Source organism: Pyrenophora tritici-repentis, chromosome 8 (assembly GCF_003171515.1).
Source record: "Pyrenophora tritici-repentis strain M4 chromosome 8, whole genome shotgun sequence".
In the NCBI taxonomy this organism is placed as follows: Eukaryota; Fungi; Ascomycota; class Dothideomycetes; order Pleosporales; family Pleosporaceae; genus Pyrenophora; species Pyrenophora tritici-repentis.
This window is the reverse complement of record NC_089397.1, coordinates 64,737-88,912: the sequence shown is the minus strand read 5'-3', so window position 1 is coordinate 88,912 and position 24,176 is coordinate 64,737. Positions and strand designations below refer to the sequence as shown.

Here is a 24,176-nt window from a genome sequence, read left to right as displayed (position 1 = left end):
GCGTTCTCGTGTGTCTTGTTCTAAAGTTTGTGTTCGCTCTAGCCACAACTACCACCCCCCTAAGAGCACCATGCTGAAAGGTAGTACATGTCAATCTGGTCATACAGAAGACGAGGATACTGATGTTGCCGCCAGGAGCCTTTTCTGCCGACGGAGATGGGTCGCCCGACTTTGGTCCCGCCCACGATGACCAGATGCTTTCCTCAGAGGAAGAGGAGCTGGGCCTTGACTACTCAGACCCCGAAGCTGGAGACGGCACCGAACTGAAGCACGGTGCGACTGCAGCGGCGGATGCGAGCGCCGACGAGGATGGCAATGGCATGCTTCCCCGCGACAAGCAGCGCCGAACCGCCTTTTATGACTATACGGCTGACAAGCAAATGAGCCACACCGAGGCCAAGCAGTTCTACCAGCGTCATCAGCTCGAGACTCAGTATGGGGGTTCACAGGCGGGAGACGTGTATAGCCCTGCCATGCGGGCAAAGACGTTTCCCGTCACCATGGGCGCCACAGATGGCGTTGACTTTCTCAGCACAGCTGAGAGCGTGCGGTCGCGGAAGAGCAACGTGAGCCATGCCCACCAAGGGCACCGGTCCAACCTACCCATCGGCTTGTCACACACAGAACAGTCACAGGAGCCACGCCGGCACATGACTCAACATGGCGCCAATGCTGCAGGTACCTACGACGACGGTGACACCTTTCTGCATGCCGATCAAAAGGCTCGTTCGCATGCCCAGCACCCCGCCCTCCCGCACGAGGAAAAGCCTCTTCTGGCTGAAGAAGGTATACACGGCGCAGGCGCAGGTATTGGTGTTGGAACAGGAGCCGGAGGCTTTGCCATGTCGGATTCCAGCATCACAGCGGAGCTTAGCTCAATCTACACAAACATCCAAAAGGTGCTGGACCTACGTCACAAGTATATTCGCTTGTCTTTGCAACGCAGCTTCGACAACCCCAAAGATGACCCCGCTTGGCGCATCTACCCATCTCCCCCTGAACCCGTATGGAACGACCTTTCCAAGGAGCGCCGCAACGCAGGCACTAGCAGCATGCAGAATAGTGGCGTTTTGGAGCCATCTGAGCCACCTAAACCACCTCGCAAAATGGGTACCAACATTGGCGAGGACTTTCACTTGGAAGAATGTTTGCCAGTACCGGGTCCTGGAGAGATGTCGTTTCGTCTGGACGATAGCGGTGTATATCAAGTGTATGAGACGGCCAAATCCGCTGAGCTCGACACGCCTATTGTGTCTATTCCCACATTGCGTGAATTTTACATCGATCTCGACTCAATCCTTGACATTTCCTCGGATGGTCCTAGCAAAAGCTTTGCTTTCCGTCGGCTGCAGTATCTGGAGGGAAAGTTTAACCTTTACTACTTGCTGAATGAGTACCAAGAGACGGCCGACACGAAAAAGGTCCCCCATAGAGATTTCTACAACGTGCGAAAAGTCGACACTCACGTTCACCATTCGGCGTGCATGAACCAAAAGCATTTATTGCGCTTTATCAAGTCCAAGATGAAGAAGTCGCCAGATGAAGTAGTCTTGTTCCGTGACGGCAAGCATCTCACACTGAGAGAAGTGTTTGAATCGATTAATCTGACAGCCTACGATTTGAGTATCGACACATTGGACATGCACGTAAGTATGATTTCCGACGTATGAGAACATTCTGACCATATAGGCGCACACGGATTCGTTCCATCGTTTCGACAAGTTCAATCTAAAGTACAACCCCATTGGCGAGTCACGTTTACGAACCATCTTTCTCAAGACAGACAACTTTGTCAAGGGCCGATATCTAGCTGAGATTACTAAGGAAGTCATTTCGGATCTGGAGGCGAGCAAGTACCAATTCGTCGAGTGGCGCATCTCAATCTATGGCCGCGACATTGACGAGTGGGATAAACTTGCAGCCTGGGTGGTTGATAACAAGCTCTTTTCGCCCAACGTACGCTGGCTCATCCAGGTCCCTCGTCTGTTTGACGTGTACAAAGCCACTGGTCTCATGGACAACTTCCAACAAGTCATTGTCAATGTCTTCCAGCCTCTGTTCGAAGTCACCAAAGATCCCTCAAGTCACCCCAAGCTACACATCTTCCTGCAAAGGGTCATTGGTTTCGATAGTGTCGATGATGAGAGCAAAGTCGAGCGGCGTGTGTACCGAAAGTTCCCATTTCCAAACGAGTGGTCCACAAAGCAGAATCCTCCGTACAGCTACTGGATGTATTACTTGTTCGCCAACATGTCATCGCTCAACGTTTGGAGGAAACAACGAGGCTTCAACACGTTCCTTCTCCGCCCACATTGCGGAGAGGCTGGTGACACTGACCATTTAGCAGCAGCAGTTCTTTGCTGCCACAGTATCAGTCACGGTCTCTTACTTCGAAAGGTGCCTCTTCTCCAATACATTTTCTATCTCGAGCAGATTGGTGTTGCCATGTCTCCATTAAGCAACAACGCGCTCTTTCTTGCATACGAGCGAAACCCTTTCTTGAGCTACTTTAGACGCGGCCTCAACGTCTCGCTCTCAACAGACGACCCCCTCCAATTCGCATTCACCAAAGAGCCGCTCATCGAAGAATACTCCGTCGCCGCGCAAATCTACAAACTAAGCGCCGTAGACATGTGCGAGCTAGCCAAACACTCCGTCGAGCAGAGCGGCTTCGAACACGTCGTCAAGCAAAAATGGCTAGGAGGGAACTACCATCTCCCCGGCGTCGCCGGAAACGACATGGCGCGATCGAACGTACCCAGCATCCGCGAAGCCTTCCGCCACGAAACCCTCATGGGAGAACTAGCCATGTAAGCCTCATCAGCCACTCATAAAGCCATACATATATCTAACCCCTAACCCAAATCAGGATCGACCGCTACACGCGCGCCGCCCAATCCGCACTCACACGCTCCAACCTCCAACCCGGCGTCCCGCAAACTCCCAAATCTTTCCCCCAAGGTCCCACTTCCCCCACCAACCCTTCCGCCACTGACCCAGCATCTCAACCCCTGTTTTCCAGACTCCCCCCTGCAATGGCCTCGCGCCTTAAACCCGCTGCTACACCTTCTGTCGTCACAGACTCGGCTAGTCTACTAGGCCACGCGCCTTCTTCTCCCCCGACACTTAGCAGCAGTACCCTCGATGGCGGCGCGGCCACCGCAGGTACTACCGGTGCTGCTGCTGTGTCCCGCCACCAACGTCGGCGTAGTAGTGAAATCACTATCAACCCTAGTACCATGGCTCCTCCGCCACAGCAGTCTATGGATACGCAAACACAGGGCCACGAAGACCCCGAACAGGGACTTGTCCGCTCCACTAGTTCTGTGACGTTGGATGGGGAACCGCGTCTTTTTCCGGGGTTGGTGAGTAGTAGGAGTCGTAGGAGGAGTGGACGGACTAGTCAGGTTGAGGAGGGGGGCGGTGTGGGTGTGGGTGGGGGAGTCGGGTCGAGGGCGGCGTTTAGAGGGGTGTGGGGGAGGCAGATGTTGTTGTGGAGGAGGGGGGGAGTGAGGGGGAGGATTAGATTTTAGGGACTGGGGCGTAGGGGTAGTAGAAGTAGAGGTACACGTGTGTTTTGATTTTTGTTGGTCACGATGATGATATGACGGATCATCAGTAGAGTTTATACGAGTTATCAGGTAGAAACGACACGACAATCAAGACATCCGCATATAATAGAACCGACCGTCATTTATCCCCAACGACGAAACAAGGAGAAACAAGAATCATTCAAAAAAGATGCATTATGTATGACAATCATCTAGTCATCTCATGACTCAACTACTCGTACAGTACGAAAAAGCGCCAGAGCCAGCCATCTAATGCAAAGCAAACCCGCCTTCCCCACCTAATTGTACTGCATATAAGTAGCCGTAGAGTTAAACTTGAGATTGCCCTTGATAACCTTGTCCACCGCAGCAAGAAAGTCCTTCTCAGTCGCCACCTTTCTCCTCGCACGAATCGCAAACATGCCCGCCTCGGTCGCCACACTACGCAGCTCGGCACCCGTGCTGTTGGGGCAGAGACGCGAGATGAGTTCCCAGCGGATATCGCGCTCGACGCTCATGCTCTTTGCGTGGATACGCAGGATATTGGCGCGACCCTCCATGTCGGGGAGGGAGAATTCGATTTTACGGTCGATACGGCCGGGACGCATGAGGGCGGGGTCGAGTGTGGAGGGCCGGTTGGTGGCGAACATGACTTTGATGTTGCCGCGGGCGTCGAAGCCGTCGAGTTGTGTGATGAGTTCCAGCATGGTGCGTTGGACTTCGTTGTCGCCGCCGGCGCCGTCGTCGAAGCGGGCACCGCCGACGGCATCGATTTCGTCGAAGAAGATGATGCACGCCTTTTTTGTTCGCGCCATTTCGAAGAGCTCGCGCACCATGCGAGCGCCTTCTCCGACGTACTTTTGGACCAGCTCAGAGCCGATGACGCGGATGAAGGTGGCGTCTGTTCGGTTCGCGACTGCTCGGGCACATAGTGTCTTTCCGGTTCCTGGGGGGCCGTATAGAAGAGCGCCCTTGGGTGGGTCGATACCGAGGTTGACGAAGCGCTCTGGCGATAAGAGCGGCATCTCGACCACCTCTCGTAGCTTCTCGATCTGCTCCTTGCAACCTCCTACATCGCCGTATGTGACATCAGGCTTGTCCTCGACTGTCATCATGGTGACTGAAGGATCGATCTTGGGCGGGAGAGGAAGCAGAATCTGGTACTTGTTGCGGTCAACACCCACGCGCATACCCTCTTCAATGTCGGTCGGTGAGACGCGCTCTCCGAGGTTGACGACGAACTTGGCAATCTGCTTGACGTTGATGACATATTTGCTCTTTTCCGGATCCCTCTCGTCCTGTATTATCTTTGTGCATCGGGCGACTTGGAGGGGCTGCTCTTCTTGCATTCGTTGGCGGTCGGCGGCAATGTCCCAGAGATGTGGAGGTGCGAGTCCGGTATCTGATTCCTGTCGTATGTAAATAAAGGTCTAATCAAAACGCCGGCATACCCACTTTGACGCCAATCTTCTCGTTTATCGTCTGTTGCTTGTCTTTGATCTCCTTCTCCAGCTTCTTGAGCTCAGCACCATAAGGTGCTGCTCCGTATGTCTTCAACACCTGAATGTCCCTGTTACAGCATTAGCCAGGCATTGGGGCCATGTTTTTTCGCTTACTCATCGGTAAGAGGTGTAATCTTCTTCTCCTCTACCTCATCGTCGGCGAAGTTCTTCTGGTACTTCTCCCAGGACTGGCCTGTTGCTGAAGGCATGTTTGCGGCGGGCGCAGCGACTGTGGCGTGGCTGGAACGGTAACCGGACTAGATATGTGAATGAGAATGGAATGACTCGAAGTAGAAGCGAGAGTCGGAAGATGCTGTGTGGGTGAGTGGCAGGGTACGGGCGGTGATAGTGATGGTGGTGTAGTCAAAGGTGCAGCTGGGATGCGGCAATGGGCCGGCGAGTCGGAGCTTGCCCATCGTCAGTGCGCTAAGTCTATCGCGTTCTCGAAATATTGTCAGTTCGCGTTCAAGGCACCAAAAACTTCCCCGCCAAACAACACGATACCCCTCTTTTAGTCTTGTCTTCTCTATAATCGCAAGATGGCTGCTCAAGTTGCAAACGGCGGTAGCGGAAACGCTGCCTTCAAGGTCCGCCGTCCTCATAACAAGCTGTGAAAACATTGACTAACATGGATTGCAGGACAAGGAGAAGCCCAGAGCTGTTCGCAGCGCCAACATCATTGCCGCACGAGGTAGGAATTGCTAGTAGTCGCTTCTTGGAGGGTTTCGCTAACTCAAATGGTGTAGCTGTGGCAGATGCGATCCGAACTGTATGTGCCACGACGAGGTGCGGGGAAGGGATGAATATTAACATTTTGGCAGTCTTTGGGACCAAAGGGTATGGACAAGATGGTATGTGAATTGCAGGCCCTTGGATAGTCCATGTCTAACTTCCCGCAGATCCAAACCAGCAGAGGCCAAACCATCATCACAAACGACGGAGCCACCATGTTGAACCAGATGAGCGTCATGCACCCGTCGGCAAAGATGCTCGTCGATCTCGCACACGCCCAGGATATCGAGGCTGGAGATGGTACAACTTCGGTTGTTGTCATTGCTGGAAGTCTGTTGGGTGCTGCTGAACGGTTACTGGGCAAGGGCATCCACCCCACCGTCATCTCAGAGGCTTTCCAGCGCGCCGCTCAAGAGGCGATAAGGATATTGACCGACATGGCCATCCCCATCTCCCTCACCGACAGGCAAACACTCCTCAAGACCGCCACCACCGCCCTTTCCTCCAAGATCGTCGCCTCCGAGCCCAAGCTGCCCATCATGGCTGTAGACTCGGTACTCAAGGTCATTGACCCCAAGACGGCCGACAACGTGGATCTGAAGAATATCCGAATGATTAAGAAGTCGGGTGGCACAATCGAAGACAGTGAGATGATTGATGGTCTGGTCCTCAACCAGCCAGTAGTCAAGAGCGCTGGTGGCCCTACACTGAAAGAGAAGGCGCGGATAGGTCTCATCCAATTCCAGTTGAGCCCACCGAAACCAGACATGGAGAACCAGATTGTTGTCAACGACTACAGGCAAATGGACAAGATTCTCAAGGAGGAGCGGACATATTTGTTGAACATGGTCAAGAAGATCCAGAAAGCAAAGTGCAACGTGCTCTTCATCCAAAAGTCCATTCTGCGAGATGCAGTCAACGACCTCAGTCTGCATTTCCTGTCCAAACTCAAGATCCTTGTCATCAAGGACATTGAGCGCGACGAGATTGAGTTCATCTGCAAGGTGCGTATTGAATGAAGATGCCATATTCAGAGCTAACGCAAAACAGAGCACTGGTTGCAAACCCATTGCCGACATTGACTCATTCACAGAGGACAAGCTCGGTTCCGCAGACCTTGTCGAGGAAGTGCAGGCATCAGGCGCTCGGTACGTCAAGATATCAGGTGTCAAGTCAGTCGTCAACACGGTATCCATCGTCTGCCGCGGCGCCAACAACCTCATTCTCGACGAGACTGAGCGCTCTCTCCACGACGCACACTGCGCCATCCGTTCGTTAGTCAAGAAGAAGGCACTTCTTGCCGGTGGCGGTGCCCCCGAGATTGAAATCGCACATCAACTGTCGCTCCAAGCTCGTGAGCTATCTGGTACAGAGTCCATTTGCTGGAAGGCCTTTGCCGACGCCATGGAAGTTATCCCAACGACGCTCGCCGAAAACGCTGGTCTCAACAGCATCAAGGTTGTTACTGAGCTGAGGCATAGGCACGCACAGGAGCAGAAGAATGCGGGTATTAGCATCAAGAGCGGGGGTGTCAAGAACGACATTAGTGAGGAGAACGTCCTGCAGCCACTGCTGGTGAGCACCAGTGCCATTGAGCTAGCGGCCGAGACGGTCAAGATGATTCTGCGAATCGACGACATTGCATTGTCGAGGTAGAGCAAGAAATAATTAACTTGCTGGGTCGTCTGAAATATGAATACAGAAATTCTCCCACGAGTAATGAAAATGATTGCAAGATGTTAAAGTGCTGGTGGTGTAACGTGTGGTGACAATATTTTTAGACTACCCTACAGCCAGCTATCACACCCAAAACCTTTACATAGTTCACAAACTACAATTCATCTCTAGTAAAGGTGACGTTACATCACATATATATGCCTCAAACACGCGTATATAGTCCACTAACTAGCCCCAGCGCTCCCCCCCCTTCCCCATATCCACTCCTCCGAGACACCGTGGACCCTGACAACCGGTACTGGTGCGCAAGCCAAACTACAAAGCACGGCCCTCGTTCAATTTAATCGGCGAAGAAGAACAAGAAGAAGAAGATGGATAGCTTGGTACACTAGTGTTTCGGCAGTGGTGGCGGTTATGACGCAAGCGCTCGCACTCGGCTAGACTAAAATAGTGGTTTCGCAGGCTATGTAGATCGTGTGGTATGGTGCGGTGCGGTGCGGGGGCGAGGGGATGGGGTAGGGCGAGGGGATAAGGATAGGAGGGAGAGGGGAGGAGAAGTTTGGGTCGGTGATGTCAGTGTGCGGCGGGTGGCGGGTGGCGGGTGGTTTGGTACGGGGGACTAAGGGGGTAGGGGGTGGGTGTATTTGGAATAGGCGGGTAGGTAGGGGTAGGCGTGGGGAAGGGGAAGGGAAAGAGGTAATAGTGTTGAGGGTGGTGGCGAGTCTCACCATGTAGACGTATACAGATTCTTGATAGAGAGGTGTATGTAAGATATAGTAATCTAATTTTAGTGGGTAACAACACATCTGTTCCACCACAAGAATCGAAAATTCAGGTATAGTGTATGGTGTCGGACAAGGAGTTTAGGGGAAGATAGGGAAGGGGGCTAAGATTTAGAGAAGGGTATGGTAGTCTTAGCGTAGTGTCTAGGACTACCAAACAGTATCCTTGGGAATTGTAGAGCGGGGTGTTTGTTTGGGGGTAAGCTGGGACAAGGATGGTTTGGGTACTAGAACAATCTCAACGCCGAGCCAGATTTCACTCGCTTCACTATGCGATGTTATAAAGGAAAACGATTATGGAAAGTTCTTGGAGGATTGAAATTAAATGTCCTAAGCACGTAGAGAGCCTGAGATTATCATTGTATTGTGTATGATGATTCAGCGTGATTGTGGTGTACACTTCCATCGTACCTCGTTTATGAGAAACGAGGCAACCGTGTACATTGTTCAATCTATGACAAGACCAGAGATGAGCGACACACTTCTCAAATGCCCCCCTACCCGGTAGATACTGCACAGGCCCTCCATCCGCGCGCCCCTCCCCGAGTAGTGCAATCTGTACGGTGGTGACCACCACTTTTCAACTTGGACCGCCCAGAATAGGTATAGACGACTTGATTGAACTTCGGGAATTGAGGATTAGGACAGGTGCTCTCGGGAGGCACGACGTCTGCGCACTATATATTCAAGTTAGTTGATTGGTATGTTCATGTATCGCTCCTACTCTCTCTCTCTCTCTCTCTCAACGCTAGACACATGATTGCGCGGGGGTAAACCACTGAAAGCAGAGGAAGCGAGAAAAAAAGGTGGCCGAATTCCTACTCACACATTTAATTTCCCACGTAGTGCTCGCATAAGGCCGCTCAAGGCTTGCACACCAAATTGCTAGGTCTGGTGTATCGCTGGGTACTAATGCTGTCGTCTCACAGCAACCGTAACCTGTCATATACAAAGAAGTTTTGTCAGCTGTATTAATCTAAAAGTAAATTGAGTGAGAGAGAAAGAGAGCATGTGTATGTTTTGTTGAATTGTTAAGTGGAAATAGGTACGGTACCGTAACCTGGTGTGTCATTAGGCCCTTTAGGCCCGTGTCCATTTGCTGCTAGGGCTGAGTTTGTGGCAAGAAGCATCAGGGAGATACGGGAAAGGGTTTGAGAAGGGCTCATAGTAAGCTTCATCTTGGCTCGAGTGGGAGTTTGGTTGGTGGTGGTAAGAACGTCGAAGAGGACGAACAAGTCACCATTTATGCGAATAGGAAGGGGGGGAAGAACCGAGACCGAGATCAACGTGGCAGTAATGCATACGAGGCTCTGGTATTGGTGTCATCGTCATCGTAGGGTGAAGCCATCCGATGTGCTAGCTATACGAACTTGACTAGTCCGATAACGGTGCATTGTTTGTACATGCAGATACGACATGCAGGTACAGCGAGCTTACAATGCGGTGTAGAAATGCAACACAAACGTCGCTATCGGCAGTTTGAACGCCGAGTAGAACAATGTTGTATTTTAGTCTCATAGTAAGGAGAAAGAGCTGCCGCACCCGGCATGATCTGTGCGTTTGTAATCATCTGACATCAACATCGACAACCCGTCTACAAATCAGAACATGGGAGTAAGATTTGTAAACACGTGAGAAAGTACTGCGATCGCGATGCGATGACTGGAAATTCTCTCATAGCCTCCCCACACAACAAGACTCCGAGAATATAGCAGCCAGTAGCAGCAGCAATAATAGCAACATGAAAATAAAAATCTCATACCGCCGCCCTTGGAAAACAGAGTACACTAACATCTCGAGACAATGTGAGATACCTACAGATTTGTTCACGCCTTCGCCTCACTTATATCATGATTATAGACAGCGTATACCTTACACCTACCCTTACACCCATCAACACGACGCCAAAAAATACCCTCAGAACTATAAAGAGGCAAATAAGATCGAAAACCTTAATACAGCTACCTCTTCAGAATTTGTAATCGAGCCAAGGATATATATTATAATCGATGTAATCTATCGTATACGATACCGCCCTAACACAGTCCCTTTAGGGGAAAAGAATAGCATGCATGCTCATTTTGAGATCAGTTAGGGCTGGTTATAGACACAATAGTAGTAACTCCACTCTCTCTACACTTGGCAAAAACACTCAAACTTCTCAAACCGTAGCTAACGCAGCTTATCCTAGAAACCATATCTACCCTTCACAACAAACACTCAATTAACTTAGCACGACTCCGTGACCTATAGAACGAACGCGCATACTACACTAAGCTTCTCGGAAATTCTAAGAAAGCGGTGTTATCTCATGGTGTCGCGCGTTCTACAGTATTGTGCATGTTACCTTGTAGTTGGTGTCACGTTCCACAACACTATCTACAACCGCAGTATTCACCACCATCAACACCCACCACAACGATGTACTTGGAGTAAAACCCTAACTCTAGACAAAACAAACCCCCGGTATCAACCTCCCTAAACTCTCTCACCACAACCACCCACCCACCCGTTACTACTACCCTCATCAAACTCCACCTACCTACCTACCTACCTACCTACCTACCTACCTACCTCCCCCTCCCTCCTATCCTATCAAACCCCGCCACGTACCCTCCCCCCTTCTTGTACGCTAACCCACATCAGCCTTCTTCACATTAGTAAACGTGTAGTATACACCAAGCTTTTCCACGCAGTCCCATCCTTGTCCTATACCTCTCACCCCTGCTATGCTCATATAGACCGCTGCCAGGTTAGCCCCGTTTGCACCGGGTTAGTTTTTGTGACTTGTAACGTTGAGCGAAACGAGCGAGGAGGGGGAAGTTGGCTTGGCTTGGCTTGCTGTGGGGATGGAGGGGGGGTTTATGTGAGACAGAGGGGATGGGGCGAGGAGGTGGGTAGGTATGTAGGTTGGATGTGGGCATAACAAGGCGAGAAGAACCTAGGTAAGCTACGTAAAATGAGGGGAAGACAAATGAAAACGAATTCCCCACCCATGGCTACATCCCGTAATTGTAATCAGAGGCCAAGGGGGGAGGGGGGGAGGGGGGTATAAGAAAGCACGCGCCTCCTCTCCACCTGGTCATGTCATACCAACTAACCCCACCAACGCACTGCACGCATGAACTGCTCATCACACTAAGCAGACACCACAAATAGCAACCATTAACCAAGCAAGCAAACACAAGTAATAGTATACCAATTTTTATTTTTATCTTGGAAATAAACGTCTAAGCGAACGTAAGGTAGGCAAAAGCGCAAACTACGCAAGAAACCAATCTGTGTGTTGTTCTTGTATTGCGTGCTGCGCTGGGTGGGTATCATTCTTGAGAGAGGAATTGAAATTGTAACGACGACGAAAAAAAGCAAAAAAAAGGATTCTATGTAATAATCCGCCCGAACCTAGGCGTGGCGGAGCGGGGCGCTGGGCGTAAACAACGTCTTGATGCAGCCCAGCAGCCCCACCACAGTCTCATCTCGTAAACTAAAAAAAGTCCGAGGACAGATAATGCCAGGTAGGCAAGGAACTAGGTAAAAAAAAAGAAGAAAAAGTTGAATCAGGGAAATAAACGCCTCATTTTAGTGTTCATGCACCATGCTGCATTAGAAATGCGTTCTTGTTCTTCGTTCGTGTTTCCTCCTTTGCTCGTTGCGTGCGTGCATGCGTGGCCATCGTGAAATCTTAACCTACGTGTGCGAAATTCCGCTCCTTGTAAACCATGCTGGCCGTTTTCGTATGGGAAATGCAAGGGAGAAGTGGGTGAAACTAGAGGAAGTTGAAAGTGGGACAGAGAAGGAAGAAGGGAAAGAAAAAGAAAATATGTATGCCGCGCTCGCTGAATCGCTGCAAACCAACATCATCAACAACAACATAAACCCCACAAACAAGCCCGTCTTTTCTCTCTTACCCGAGGCCAACAAGAAAGAAAGCCTCGGGAAACCAAAAAATTACACGTTAGAAGTAAAATTGGGAAAAATAACAACCGGCGAATTATTTCGAATAAATCTTGGGGTTTCTCGAGTCCAGGGTATGGGGTTGCGGAGCCCATAGCTGCAACAGTAGCAGGCTCGGCAGTAGAGAAGGAAGAGTAAAATGAGGGAAAAACGAGGCTAGGTTCCCGCTAGCTAAGGCCTAGGCGTGTGTCGCATGTCATGTCATGTCATTGTCAAACCCCCCCAGCTTGCCGATGCCGATAGCGCTTAGTGGCAAACGTTATGTTTGAGTCTGAGTCCGTATACGTGTGTTGTTTGTTTGAGAAGAGAAAGTGAAGTTGAAAAAAAAATTGACCTCAACGACTCTTGAGACTAGCTCGCTTCAGCATGCGAGTGACAAGGTTACCGCGTGGTTTAGGTTTGATATAAAAAGCGCCCTTGGTACCTGTCATGTCGTCTGAAAAGACGAGGTCTTCAAGCGCCAAGGGGTCGTCCTTGGGGGCGGGAATTGCCGCTTTCGTGCTGGAGGATGGAGAGGCTGAATGTGACGAGGAGGATGAGGCTTGCCACCCGTATAATTGATCCTCGTCAGCTCGCAGATCGGGCCGTGTAAGCGTCATCCGGAGCGTCATTTCGCGATTGAGCTGGCCATTGGCCGAAATGGGCGACGGCGCAGGTGATTCGACAGAGTACTTGCGATTTGAGAATTGGCGCGAGTGCAGGCGAAATGATAGGTTGGTGCTGGAGGGTGTGGCGGGCGAGTTGACATCCGCTACTGAGTCGTCGTCTGACTCGAGGCCCTGATTGTCGTTGCTCGTATCTTCAAAGAAGGAGAGGTGGCCATCTCGCAGAAATGTATGCATGTCCCGACTGAACTTCCGGGCATGGCTGACGATATGGGGAAGCTGGTAATGCGGTGTCACGTTGTCGTTTCCTGGTGTCGATGGGAAGCCGAATTCGATGGCTTCGTCAAACTTCTGCGGTGATGCAAGGTACATGCGTAGCTTCTTCCGCGCCTCTGGGTCCTGGTAGTAGGTGGCTTCTGGGTCGAAGACGGGAGTGGGTGTGTGTGACATTCTGCGGGCCGACAGTGAGGACGAATGAGCACGTTGGTGACGTTCAGCGATTGCCGTGGAAGGTGGGGGGATGTCTGCCATGGTGAGGGAAGCAGAAGTCCCGTGACGCAGTGGATTAGTAGTAAGAGACATTGTCCTTCTCACGTCGGTGGGTGCGGTTTCTCTCCGTGTGAAGATAGGAGTGCCCATCATGTCGAGATATAACGAATTACTAGGCCTGTCCTGGTCGTCCGCAGATGGGCCGAATGCGAAGGGAGTACGAGATGGACTGATGGCAGATGAGGCAGATGAGGCAGATGAGCGGCTACGTGAGCGACCGCGCTCTGGAACGTCGATGGCGGCAGTCTCGGAAAAGTCAAAGTGGAAGTCGTCGAAGCGTTGCTGTGCCCACTCAGATTCTTGGTCGGTGGTATGGCGCGAGCGCTGCAGCAGCACCTGCTCTTCCTCGCGAGAAAAGTGCTGTTTGCGGACCTTTTCGGGCAGGGCCAGATAGAAGTCGAGATCGACTTGGAAAGTGTCGTGATGTTGGAGGGCCTTGTCTGGTTTGCGTTTGCGTCGTCCGGTGCCGAGAGACAGCTGTGGGCGGTGGGGTTTGGAGGAGCTGCTGGCCTGGGACGAGCGGCCTGATGTAGGCTCGCCACGCTCTTCAACCGACTGCTGTTGGATCTGCAGACGCTCCAGGGATGAAAAGTACTTTCTCCTGCAACGGCACGGGTCAGCAATGGCATGGCATAAATTGATAATCCTGCCTCATTCTACTGCAAGGTACACGACGTCTTTGGTGGGGTGTTCGGTGTATGCACGCGACCAACGCACCCCTATCACGCGCCCGGACAAATCAGAAGCATGGTCGAGAAACTCACTGGACCGAATAGGGCAGGGCGTCGAATTCGGCCTGCTGGAGAGGCAGAATAGTGCCTCTGGCTTTGCTCTTCATGGTCACCACGGCCGGCTCGGTATTTCCGTATTCGAGGGCACGGAGCTCGTGAGCTCGACAATGAAGGCGGCCAACACGCCGTGGCCAGGGTGTGCGTCGAGCCCGTTGTAGGCGACGGCGACGGTGAATGCGGGCGTTTCTTTTTGATGATCGACCGGAAGGTTATCCGACGTACCAACAGGCAAAGGTCCGAAGAAGCTTGAAGGTTGAAGCGAAGAATGAAGGAAGAAGGAATTATGTACATGGACTACGTACAACCCAACCTGACGACGGATGACAACAAAAAACAGCAGATCGGATAGCTATGACATGAACAACAGAAACGCAGTGCAGTGCTGGCGCCGAGGACCTTACGCAGCACCTGCGGCGGGTGCATATTCGTTCACGGCATGTCACTGCAGCGGCTGCAGCTAAGACGCCGCCAGAGACGCAGGCTGCTCTTGACCTCGCACCTGGGCCTTGGTAGAACCGTGGCTGTTCTACATACGCCGCGGGTGTGTGCAGGCAGAAAGGAAGGACGCAGAGCTGCAGAGTCAGAGTCATGCCTACACCTAGGTAGCTCACGGACGAGGCCATCAGCGGTCCCACAGGCTTACGAACTCCCCGCTTCTCTCCACCTTGCCGTCCGCTGTTTCACGCCCGTGGCCGCCAGGAACAGACCGTCAGCGGCGCCACGACTGCTAGCGTGCGACACACCGTATTGCCACAGCTACCCGGTACATGGATCACGATATCCATTTTTCCATATTTCCAGAACAATTCTTGCGTGATTGCGTTATTGCTCGCCGAGCACTCGGATCCATACGCCGACGTGTCACCATGTCACTATGTACTAAACATCACCCACTTCACTCACCATCAATGACATTCCACTCTGTACCGCACTTGCACTGCCGTCACTTCACGGCCACCACGCACGTGTACCACGTCGCGAGCTGTGGGCTGTGGGCTGTGGGCTGTGGGCTGCAAGCTGCGAGCATGCGCTGTGCAACCACGCCAGAGCTGACCACAAAATGCACGGCACGCCTCAGGGGACCCGCTCACAAGAAAACAAACATTGCTCATTTGGCTATACAATGCTGTCGTGAATTGCACACACGTACAAGCAAGGGTATCTCAAGAGAAGCGCACTGCCGGCCCCCCGTCCCAAACAAACATGTATCTTCTGCCGGCCCCACCAAAAACAACAACCCCTACCACTACCGTATAGTTATGCTGTATGCATATGTATGCAATCTCCCCCAATATATGGGTCAACATCGACATGATTCATCAAAACTCTAACAGCCCATCGCCCTCTACCCCGCCAACGTATGGTTCGCGCGTCAGCCAAGTTTAGCTTCCAAGTTTAGCCTCTCGGAGCCTCTCCTCTTAGCCTACCCAACACAACACACTATACACTTTAGCTTCTGGCCGACCCATTCCAAATTTCCATTGGCTTTGCAGATCGATACTTGTCAACACCCGTTCTTCTGTAATTAAGCATGTCGTGCTTGCTCAAGCTCCGGCAATATCGTCTGCGGGTACAGATGCCATGTCAGTAATAGTCCGTGTGTCCGGCACCGACTGCACTTACAGTAATATTCATCGTCCAGCCCTTCGCGGCTCGGGAGAACCGGCTCTTCCAGTCCGACCTCTTCGTATCGCACATTCAGCAGCCGTATTTTGAGCCCGTAGCCGCCTATAAATGTGATCAACTTGTTGGTGTCGGCCGTAATTGGTTGTTGGTTGAGCAGCATCAGCAGTCCGTCAAGCCACTCGGAAGCTAGGGTATGGCTTTGGGGGTGCAGATGCAGCAAGACAGACTCCTTGCGCCCTGCACCTGAGCCGCTTGACGTCTGTCGTGAATGATTAGACGACGGCAGATAGCCGTGGATGGTAATCTTGGTCGACGTAGACACGCGCTCGTGGCCTGGCAGTGTTCTGAGCGTGGTATCAGACGATGAGGTTGACGGGGCCGACGCCGAGACATTGCTCACAACTGAGGAGACGATGGACAGATCGACTATTAACGTGCGTCAGCCACGGCGGTAACACAGACCTATTGGTCATGGGCAACGCGTCACTTACTCTTCTCTTGCAGTGCGTCTAGCCGCGGCTCCGTCGCCGTCTTGTCGTCAAAGTCAGCATAGTGCAGATACCTCCGGTTGTGTGACAATCGAACAAAACGCCAAGCCGATGGCACAGAGCGATTAAGCGTCTTGCTGGTAACTGGACCCGCACTTGAACCGTAATCCAGGCCCATTGGGAACCAAGCGCCTTGCAGTAGGCATCGTATACGCTGCTCTTTGACAAACTGCAGCGCCTCGTGATTGAGCTCGTCGCGTACTTGGCTGCAGCGGGTTAGTTCAGCATTGCCGAGGAGAAGGAAAGTGCATACCGGAGATGCTGGCCCCACGCATCTTCATACGTCAGTTCCAGAACCTCCATCTGAAGCGCGCGGAGGCGCTTGAGCTCAAACTCTGCTAGCTCCTCCTCAACGTCCTTGACGTCCTTCATGCGCGGGGCCTGGCCCACGACCTGCTCGACCAGAATTCTTATCAGTTCTTCAATCTTTTCAAAGTCGTCCAATTGCGCGCCCGCTGCCTTCCACAGGCGGATAAAGGCATTAAGGCCGCTTGTGTGGAGCCGAGACCAGTGCAGCAAAAGGGGTCTGAAGGCTCGCTCAAAGTTGGCCCGCGTGTCGTTGGCTTGATGAGTTTCCACGTCGTCAATCTTGTCCACCTCAAAGTGCTCGTATAGCGTCTGGGTTACTGAAAGACTTGCCCGAGCAATTGGGCATCGGTTCTCCTGTGATTCTGCCGACTGCTCGAGCAGGAGCTTCTGAAACCCATCTTCGTTCTTGTAGACAAAGTCGGTAATGTCCATGAGGCCTAGGAAGCCAGTCGCACCAAACTCCCAGCCTGGCGACTCGGTCTCAAAGCCTAATCGCCTCCACTTTGTAGGGTCCTGTTTCTTGCTTCCCTGGGGGTCCGCTGCCGCCGCCTTGTCCGGGTTGCTTGCCGTGTGCAGGCCACGGATGGCCCTTCGGTGGTCGGGGTTCTCCAAGTCGACCTTTTCCTCCCTCCACTTTCGCAGCAAGATCTTGGTAAGGGACTGGAATTCCAAGAGAGGGATAGCCAGGTCCTGAACGGCTGAACTCTGCATAAGACCGTATACACTTTTGATGACGCCCAGCTCTTGTAGCTGCTTTATGAACTTGGGCCACTCAAAAGCTGCATCATTGGCAATGGCGTCACGCATAAGGGCGTTGATAAGCTGGAGCGAGTTTGCACATAACGCATGGTCGGCCGATGTGATCTTCTCAACGAGGGCGGGCAGGAATTGCGACTGCAAGTCGACAGCTGGCTTGAGGCGCTGGAAGCCGCATTGGGAGCCGCCAGAGGCCGAGTTGCGCGAGGGGTGACCGACAATGGCTGCGAGGACTGACATGGCGCCCCGATTGACGTTGACTAGGGGCTGCGCGACGACGAGGTCGACAATCTATTACTCACCCGTTAGATGGCGTCGCTCGTATGTCGCAGTCCCTGGCCAACTTACCCTCGCGACAAGGTCGTCAGTGACATGGTCCCATCCCTTGTCCAACTCCAGCAGGCGTGCCAGCGACGTAAGGCAGTAAGCCAGAGTATTTCCCGTGGAATGCAGCGCCAGGAAGCGGAGCTTTGGCAATCCGCCTTCGTATATGAATACGTCGGCGAAAGAGGGGTCGCCAATGGCATTTTGCAGTTTGAAGACGGCCATTTTCCGCACCGACTCCTCCTCCGCCCCGAGGCGGGCGACCAATTCGGAGACATTGACGCTGTCCATTTGATGATTCTAGTTGTACAGCGCGTGACGACGGGCACAAAGTAGGCTGGTGTTGCGGAGAGGGCGGTTACTTGCCAGTAACGTCGACGCAATAGACATGACAAAAACACGAGAGAGTACTTGATAGTATCGGTACATTAATGCGCACCAACAAATGCTGTCGATGCCGCCATGAATCCCCCCTATGCCTGTGCCGGAGTCGCGTTAGTCGGTCGCGAACCCAAGCTTGGCGCACGTGAAGCGTGTTGTGGGGTGTCGCGCGCGCCCTGGTTGGTTGGCGGGAGAACTGTCAGGGCTAGTCAGGTACGCCGAGCGAGGGCAGCTGCACGTCGCCATGTTCAAGGCACCGCCGACAACAAGCCGTCGCCGCCGCCGCCCACACCATCGCACCTTCCCGCGTTTCCGCCGCTCTTGCCATCGCTTTCTAGAGTGCCCTGTCGCGCCTGCCTAAGACCCCGTTTGTTTGTTGTGTCTTGCCTGGTCGTGCCTTCCTTGCCTATCTTCTGCCGACTTCTGCCTCCGCTGCACCTTCCGCCTCGACACCGACAACCGCTCCGCTCCTTCGCTCCACATTCAACCCTCACTTCCACCGCGACTTCACCCTCACGTCGCCAACCCGTCATGGTCTACATTACTTCTGATCTATTCGGTCCCAGCACAACCAATGATTGGCAACACAACACGGCACCCAGCTACTGGCACACCATGGCGCACGAGCAACACACGACGGGTCTGGGCAAGCGAAGAAGACAGGTAACCGACGACGGACAACCAGCGTACGAAAACACCCTATATCCCCCCTTTCAAGGGGAGCCCCCTCGCTAACACTATATCTCCAGAAACATGTCACGCCCGCATCATCGCTCATCGCCAAGTTGCGACGCTACATTCCGCATGCACCATCCCAATACCCCGCCTTTCGACTCCAACAGCTCCCTCTCCTACTCCTCCTTCCCCTCCAAATCCTGCGAATACACGACGGACCGGCGGCCCGTTAAGCAGCTCAAACGCGTCAGCCCAAAAGCTACCGTTGTCAAGTCGACGTCACACTTGATGGATGTTGATGTAGATACATCATCCGCTTCTTCTTCTTCTTCTTCTTCTTGCCAACCCCAATCCTACGCCGTCTCCGACTTAAGATCATGTCATGCCTGCAAAAAGGCACCCATGCGGAAGAAGGACCTGGAAAATTACCTTGATTGCCGACGGTGCGAGGAGCGGACTTGTTATATCTGCGCGCGAAGATGTTTGGGCTGTGAGAAGTCGATATGCAAGAAATGTATAGTTGAAGTGGGAGAAGAAGGGGACGCATGGTGCTTGGACTGTTATGCGTGTAAGATAAATACTTGATTTTGAACGGCGTCTGTCCAGTTTTAGTTTCCTTTTTACAGCGAGCGTGTGTTTTCTTGTTGTTGGTATACTTTTTTTCCATGTCGATTAGCGCAATTTTTATTCTTACTCTATACAACAGATGGACAGTATTGGATATGATAATGTTTCGGGATTCAGCTATATATGATCCCGAGTGAGAAGATATTCATGTCGCTACGACGGTGCATAGACCCTCCACTCCCATCTCAAGTACAAGTATTCGGCCAACTTTGCCTGGGCCGGATGTCAGCGATATGGCACCATGGAAAAGTTTAGTAGACGTACTAGTAGACGTACTAGAAAGAGGCGACGAGGGTTGGTTGTGCGAGACAAATGGGGGTCACATACAGTTTAGTGCTTAAAGAAGTTATAATAATATAATATTCTAACACACCCTCTAACGACTTACGATGCAAGAATTATAAAAGAGCATTTAAGCGTCAAGCATATATCCTAAGTATTCTAGCTAGTATTAATATAAGTAGTATAGATTGCGGTGTAGAAATCTTATTAGTATTAGTGTTCTGTCTTTAATAGGGTTTTATATGTGTGTTATCTTATGTGTATATAGTGATAGGGGTATGGTGTGGGGAAGCGTAAGTAGTGAGGATATGATAGAGAAGGGTAAGCGGAGATGTGGAGGCTTAGGGAGGGGTAGGTAGGTTAAGTTACAAGCGAAAGCTATCTGTCTACTTCTGAGTAGAAACTTTTAAGCTGGCAGAAGCTCATCTTTTGTTGAAACCATCTTTGTAGTACAGAAAACTGGTTCGTAGAAAACCGAAAAACCCGTATGTTTATCCGTTTTAAGGTAAATGATTAAGAGTATTTGTGGAGAGGTGGTGTTTTAGTAGGAGGTAAGAGGGTGTAAGTAGGTGTTGGGCGATGTTTCTCTTCAAGTTTTGGATAAGATAGACGTCGAAGTCTTCATGAAAAGGGATAGATTGGATTGAATATCGACATCACCGAGGCTGTTAAACTAGGATCACGTTGTACGGTTAGAAACTGCGTATATGAACCGTTGCCATCATAAGAGTTTGGAATATGTAGGTAGTATTCAGCAAACTATCTAAACAAGCCCACCCCACATCGTATAACTACCTAACACCACAAGAGACAAATCATCTAGTCCAAGAAACATTCATAACATCATAAACAACCATACCCCTTATCTACAAATACACCCCCCTCACGCCACAACCGTCCCCCCAACATCACACAACCCCACATCAACCCCCCCACCTCAAACCCTCCTTCTCAGCACCCCTCCGCCACCGCTCAGCCGGCTCAGTAACCGGCTCATAATTTGCCGAATAAGCGCCTCGAAAAGTGCCAAAATGCATACCTATACTCTTCCTACTCCGCACATCCCTATGTATCGCCAGCGAATCCTCTGGACTAGAGTGCTGTCCCGAGAGCACGGAACGCGGCTTGAAGCACCCAACAGGCAAGAGAGCGAGATCAAACGGACCGTACAAGTCGCCTATTTGCTTGAACGCTGGACAGGGTGGGTGTGGGGCAGCGTGGTGGGAGAACTGGTCGTCGGAAGTGACGTGGCAGTATCCCGTGTCACCTGCGAAGAAGAGTCTCTTACCACCCGAAGCAGACGACGAGGGCTCCTTGACGATCCAGCTACACCACAGCGTCCCATCAAAGTTCCACGGCGCACGACCAGACCGGTGTTGAGCGGGCGTGCAAATCAATTCCACACCACCTACCCCAGATTTAAACACAGTGATGCCATCCCACCAATCCAGCTCGTCGACTTGGTCGTCATGAATTCCCGCCCCTAGACCCATCATCACGTCCTTGACGCCCAGCCCGCAGAAGAAGCGCAAATCCCCCTTTTGCTTCGCGTTGAGCTTGCGCAGCGTATCCGAGTCGAGGTGGTCGTAGTGGTCGTGGCTTATACATACGGCGTCGATTTCAGGTAACTCGTCAATCGAACATGGCGGCGATGTAAACCGTACTGGACCAACTAACCCATATGGTCCCACGCGCTCACTCCACACAGGATCAAGTAGGATGCGCATTCCGCGTCGACTACCCACTGGAGCAGGTGTTTCTATAAGGAAGCTGGCGTGTCCGATCCATGTTGCTTTCAGCCCCGTTGTCGTCGTGGTGCTGAAGTCGGGTTTGCGTATGTTGACCAGGCCGAGGCGGTCGGCGGGCACAGGCACAAAGTTCTTGGGCGTAGTAAATCGCGTGCGTATCGCAGCTACTATGCCGTCGTTTCTGTACGATGGCCATGGGTTCTTGAAGCTCATTGGTGGGGTGTCGACGTGGTGGTCGGGCGTGTAGCCATTCGGCTGCCGGGGTGGGAGCGATGTCACCGATGTAAGAGGCATTTCTGAAGCGCTGTAGAATCTAAAAAACGGCGCGAGGTCACGACAGGTCGAAGTAGAGCGCGCATGGTTGGCGTTGTTGTGTGTCTAGTGGTGATTTATGTGTGCGTTGTTCGATGCCTGGTGGTTGGTTGGTTGGTGATGGAGGCGGAGATAGCACGGGCGGAGTTGTTGCGCTTCGGAGGTTGAGTTGGCCCGGGAATCGGTGTCGTCGTTGATGACTTCATCGGATTTTGAAGTATTTATTATCTGCTGTAGAGCCTGTTACTTTTCTAATCATACCAGCCCATTCTGCCTATTCTGTGGTTAAAGTGTCATAGTTAAAGTGTCATGAAACGGGACCTCCGTTGCCTATCGAGCAACCCACGTTCCCTCTTCTGTCGGCAACTCCAGCATCACCGCGCGGACTTGCGTAACTTCATTATCCTACTATCCAATAGCAATAACACGTGAGCTCGCATGGCGTATGTGAATGCAGGTACCTAGAGTCCGCCTTTCGCTCATCGCCGGTGCTGGGCCTCCAACCGGGAGTCTGGAATATGCACCTTCTAGAATCGGTAAGGGACGGACAGGGTGTAGGCCGCGGCTCCAAAAAAATCGCGACTACATAGGTTCTCTGGGTTCATATTGTATTCAATTGCAGCGACTGTCTCTCTTCTCGAACCATTCTTTGTGCCTCAAGTTACCAACATGAAGGGAACCATTTCCAAAGTCGGAGCGGCAGCGCTGCTTGCTACTACTAATGCTCAGCTGTACCCCAACCAAAGCCCATTCAGCCACACATGTGAGATCAAAGAGCCTCTTCTATCCTGCCCTTCGCAAGACCCTTCGAAAGTTGATTCCTGCTGCGTTGAGACCTTTGGCGGGCTAGTCCTAAGCACCCAATTCTGGAATACCTACACCGGCCGGGAAGCCCAAGGACAGTTCCAACCAAAATCACATTGGACCTTGCATGGCCTATGGCCAGATTTCTGCAACGGAAGCTACACGCAATACTGCGACTTGACGCGACAATATGACCCCATCCCCTCACCCAACACGACCAACAGCCTGCCCAACGGAACCTTTGTGCCGCCCTACACCGGCCCTCCAATCGACAGCTTCCTCGAACCCTTTGGCCGCTACGACCTCCTCGAGTACATGAACACGTACTGGGTAGCGTGGGAGCAAGACAACGCGGGCTTCCACGGCCACGAGTTCAGCAAGCACGCGACCTGTTTCTCCACCTTCAATATGCCCTGCTATGGACCGGCCTACCGCCAGCACGAGGAAGTCGTCGACTTCTTCGCCACGGCGATAAAGTACTACAGGAAGCTTCCCACATTCGATTGGCTTGCCAACGCAGGCATTGTACCTGATAACTCGACGACATACAGTTATACGGCTATCCGGGATGTGCTGGCTGAGCAGCATGGTGGGATCCCTTTCTTGGGCTGCACTGGACCGCGGTTCAATACTACAGCTGCGGGCAGGAACTCGACGGATCGTGGTTTTACCGTGTTGAATGAGGTGTGGTATTATGACCATGTGAGTTCATATCAGCCCGACTACACCGAATAACAGAATTATGATATAGAAGTGGAGATTACTGATCACTATCGATATAGGTCTACGGTCGTCCCCAAGAAGCCAACACCATCCCCGTTGACGCGTCGGCGAGTTACCTGACGAATTGCGCGACTACCGCTGGTGCCATTTTGTATCCCGAGAGGAGTAATGGGTCGGACAAGGTGCCTACGGTTCCTTTCTAGCCTGTGCATTGTCAGAGTGGATACAGTAGGGAATAGAAACCGAATAGCCAGAAACGAAAATTCACAAAGTAAGCATCAATGCGACGACAGTATGAGTCGGTGTGACAAATAACCTCCCAACCGATCGTACACCAACCTGCACTCTGCATCTCAGTTGGTAAAACACTCATACCTTGGTCAACATGATGACATAGCGATCCCTGAGCCAACACCTTCTTGAAACGTGTGGAAACCAGAATAAGCAGGTAAAGAGAGATGAGTCATCGCCAGATCGCATGCAGTGACCATCTGTTTTTCCAACTGAACCCACGGCCCTGCTTTGTATCTATGTAGCGGTAAGTTGGTGTCATCTCACGTAATCTTCTAGTGTGTTTTTAGGAGCGGTGGTTTTGTGGATACATACACACAAACCTCCCGATGTGGTATACTACAAATTTCTCGGTACGAAGAATCTTTTTTCTTCTAGCGTATGGGGAATGTGCACCGTGATACGAGAGGATTAAGTGGGCGGAATAAGCAGAGCTTGACGCGATGATTCTCAGGCGAGGGTTGGTGTTGGTTTGGCGAAGTGTGGAAGCGTAGGGGCGTATAGACTGCGAACGGTGTGTTGGCCGTGCAGATACATGTTGGTCTGAAAACATATTTTAGGTAACGGAAATTGTGGCGGGTATGAGAAGTAAATCATGTGTGCCACTTGGTGGTGACACGTCGTGTG

The 24,176-nt window shown here is 51.9% G+C and overlaps 7 protein-coding genes across 7 annotated transcripts; 3 read left to right on the top strand and 4 right to left on the bottom strand.

The window, feature by feature from the left end:
- Window positions 1-70: 70 nt before the first annotated feature.
- Window positions 71-3,533, top strand: PtrM4_135050 (Add, Adenosine deaminase; the record flags this gene model as incomplete). Its single annotated transcript, XM_001938413.2, has 4 exons — window positions 71-80; window positions 136-1,646; window positions 1,690-2,810; window positions 2,870-3,533. The coding sequence occupies 4 exons, from the start codon at window positions 71-73 to the stop codon at window positions 3,531-3,533; spliced, it is 3,306 nt and encodes a 1,101-aa protein (XP_001938448.2).
- A 317-nt stretch (window positions 3,534-3,850) lies between these two features.
- On the bottom strand, window positions 3,851-5,262 carry PtrM4_135040 (RPT1, ATP-dependent 26S proteasome regulatory subunit; the record flags this gene model as incomplete). Its single annotated transcript, XM_066109236.1, has 3 exons — window positions 3,851-4,960; window positions 5,007-5,121; window positions 5,168-5,262. 3 exons carry the CDS (start codon window positions 5,260-5,262, stop codon window positions 3,851-3,853), a joined length of 1,320 nt encoding a protein of 439 aa, XP_065960158.1.
- A 330-nt stretch (window positions 5,263-5,592) lies between these two features.
- On the top strand, window positions 5,593-7,441 carry PtrM4_135030 (GroL, Chaperonin GroEL (HSP60 family); the record flags this gene model as incomplete). Its single annotated transcript, XM_001938415.2, has 6 exons — window positions 5,593-5,640; window positions 5,693-5,744; window positions 5,800-5,822; window positions 5,875-5,904; window positions 5,953-6,789; window positions 6,836-7,441. The coding sequence occupies 6 exons, from the start codon at window positions 5,593-5,595 to the stop codon at window positions 7,439-7,441; spliced, it is 1,596 nt and encodes a 531-aa protein (XP_001938450.1).
- A 5,092-nt stretch (window positions 7,442-12,533) lies between these two features.
- Window positions 12,534-14,190, bottom strand: PtrM4_135020 (uncharacterized protein; the record flags this gene model as incomplete). Its single annotated transcript, XM_001938416.1, has 2 exons — window positions 12,534-13,953; window positions 14,117-14,190. The coding sequence occupies 2 exons, from the start codon at window positions 14,188-14,190 to the stop codon at window positions 12,534-12,536; spliced, it is 1,494 nt and encodes a 497-aa protein (XP_001938451.1).
- Window positions 14,191-15,687: 1,497 nt separating this feature from the next.
- Window positions 15,688-17,997, bottom strand: PtrM4_135010 (ELMO-CED12 domain containing protein; the record flags this gene model as incomplete). The annotated part of the gene is made up of 5 exons (XM_001938417.2): window positions 15,688-15,707; window positions 15,767-16,195; window positions 16,261-16,523; window positions 16,571-17,673; window positions 17,731-17,997. The coding sequence occupies 5 exons, from the start codon at window positions 17,995-17,997 to the stop codon at window positions 15,688-15,690; spliced, it is 2,082 nt and encodes a 693-aa protein (XP_001938452.1).
- A 2,597-nt stretch (window positions 17,998-20,594) lies between these two features.
- PtrM4_135000 (Zn-dependent hydrolase beta-lactamase protein) lies at window positions 20,595-21,713 on the bottom strand (the record flags this gene model as incomplete). The annotated part of the gene is made up of 1 exon (XM_001938418.1): window positions 20,595-21,713. One exon carries the CDS (start codon window positions 21,711-21,713, stop codon window positions 20,595-20,597), a length of 1,119 nt encoding a protein of 372 aa, XP_001938453.1.
- Window positions 21,714-22,400: 687 nt separating this feature from the next.
- On the top strand, window positions 22,401-23,461 carry PtrM4_134990 (ribonuclease T2 precursor; the record flags this gene model as incomplete). The annotated part of the gene is made up of 2 exons (XM_001938419.2): window positions 22,401-23,237; window positions 23,318-23,461. The coding sequence occupies 2 exons, from the start codon at window positions 22,401-22,403 to the stop codon at window positions 23,459-23,461; spliced, it is 981 nt and encodes a 326-aa protein (XP_001938454.1).
- Window positions 23,462-24,176: the final 715 nt, after the last annotated feature.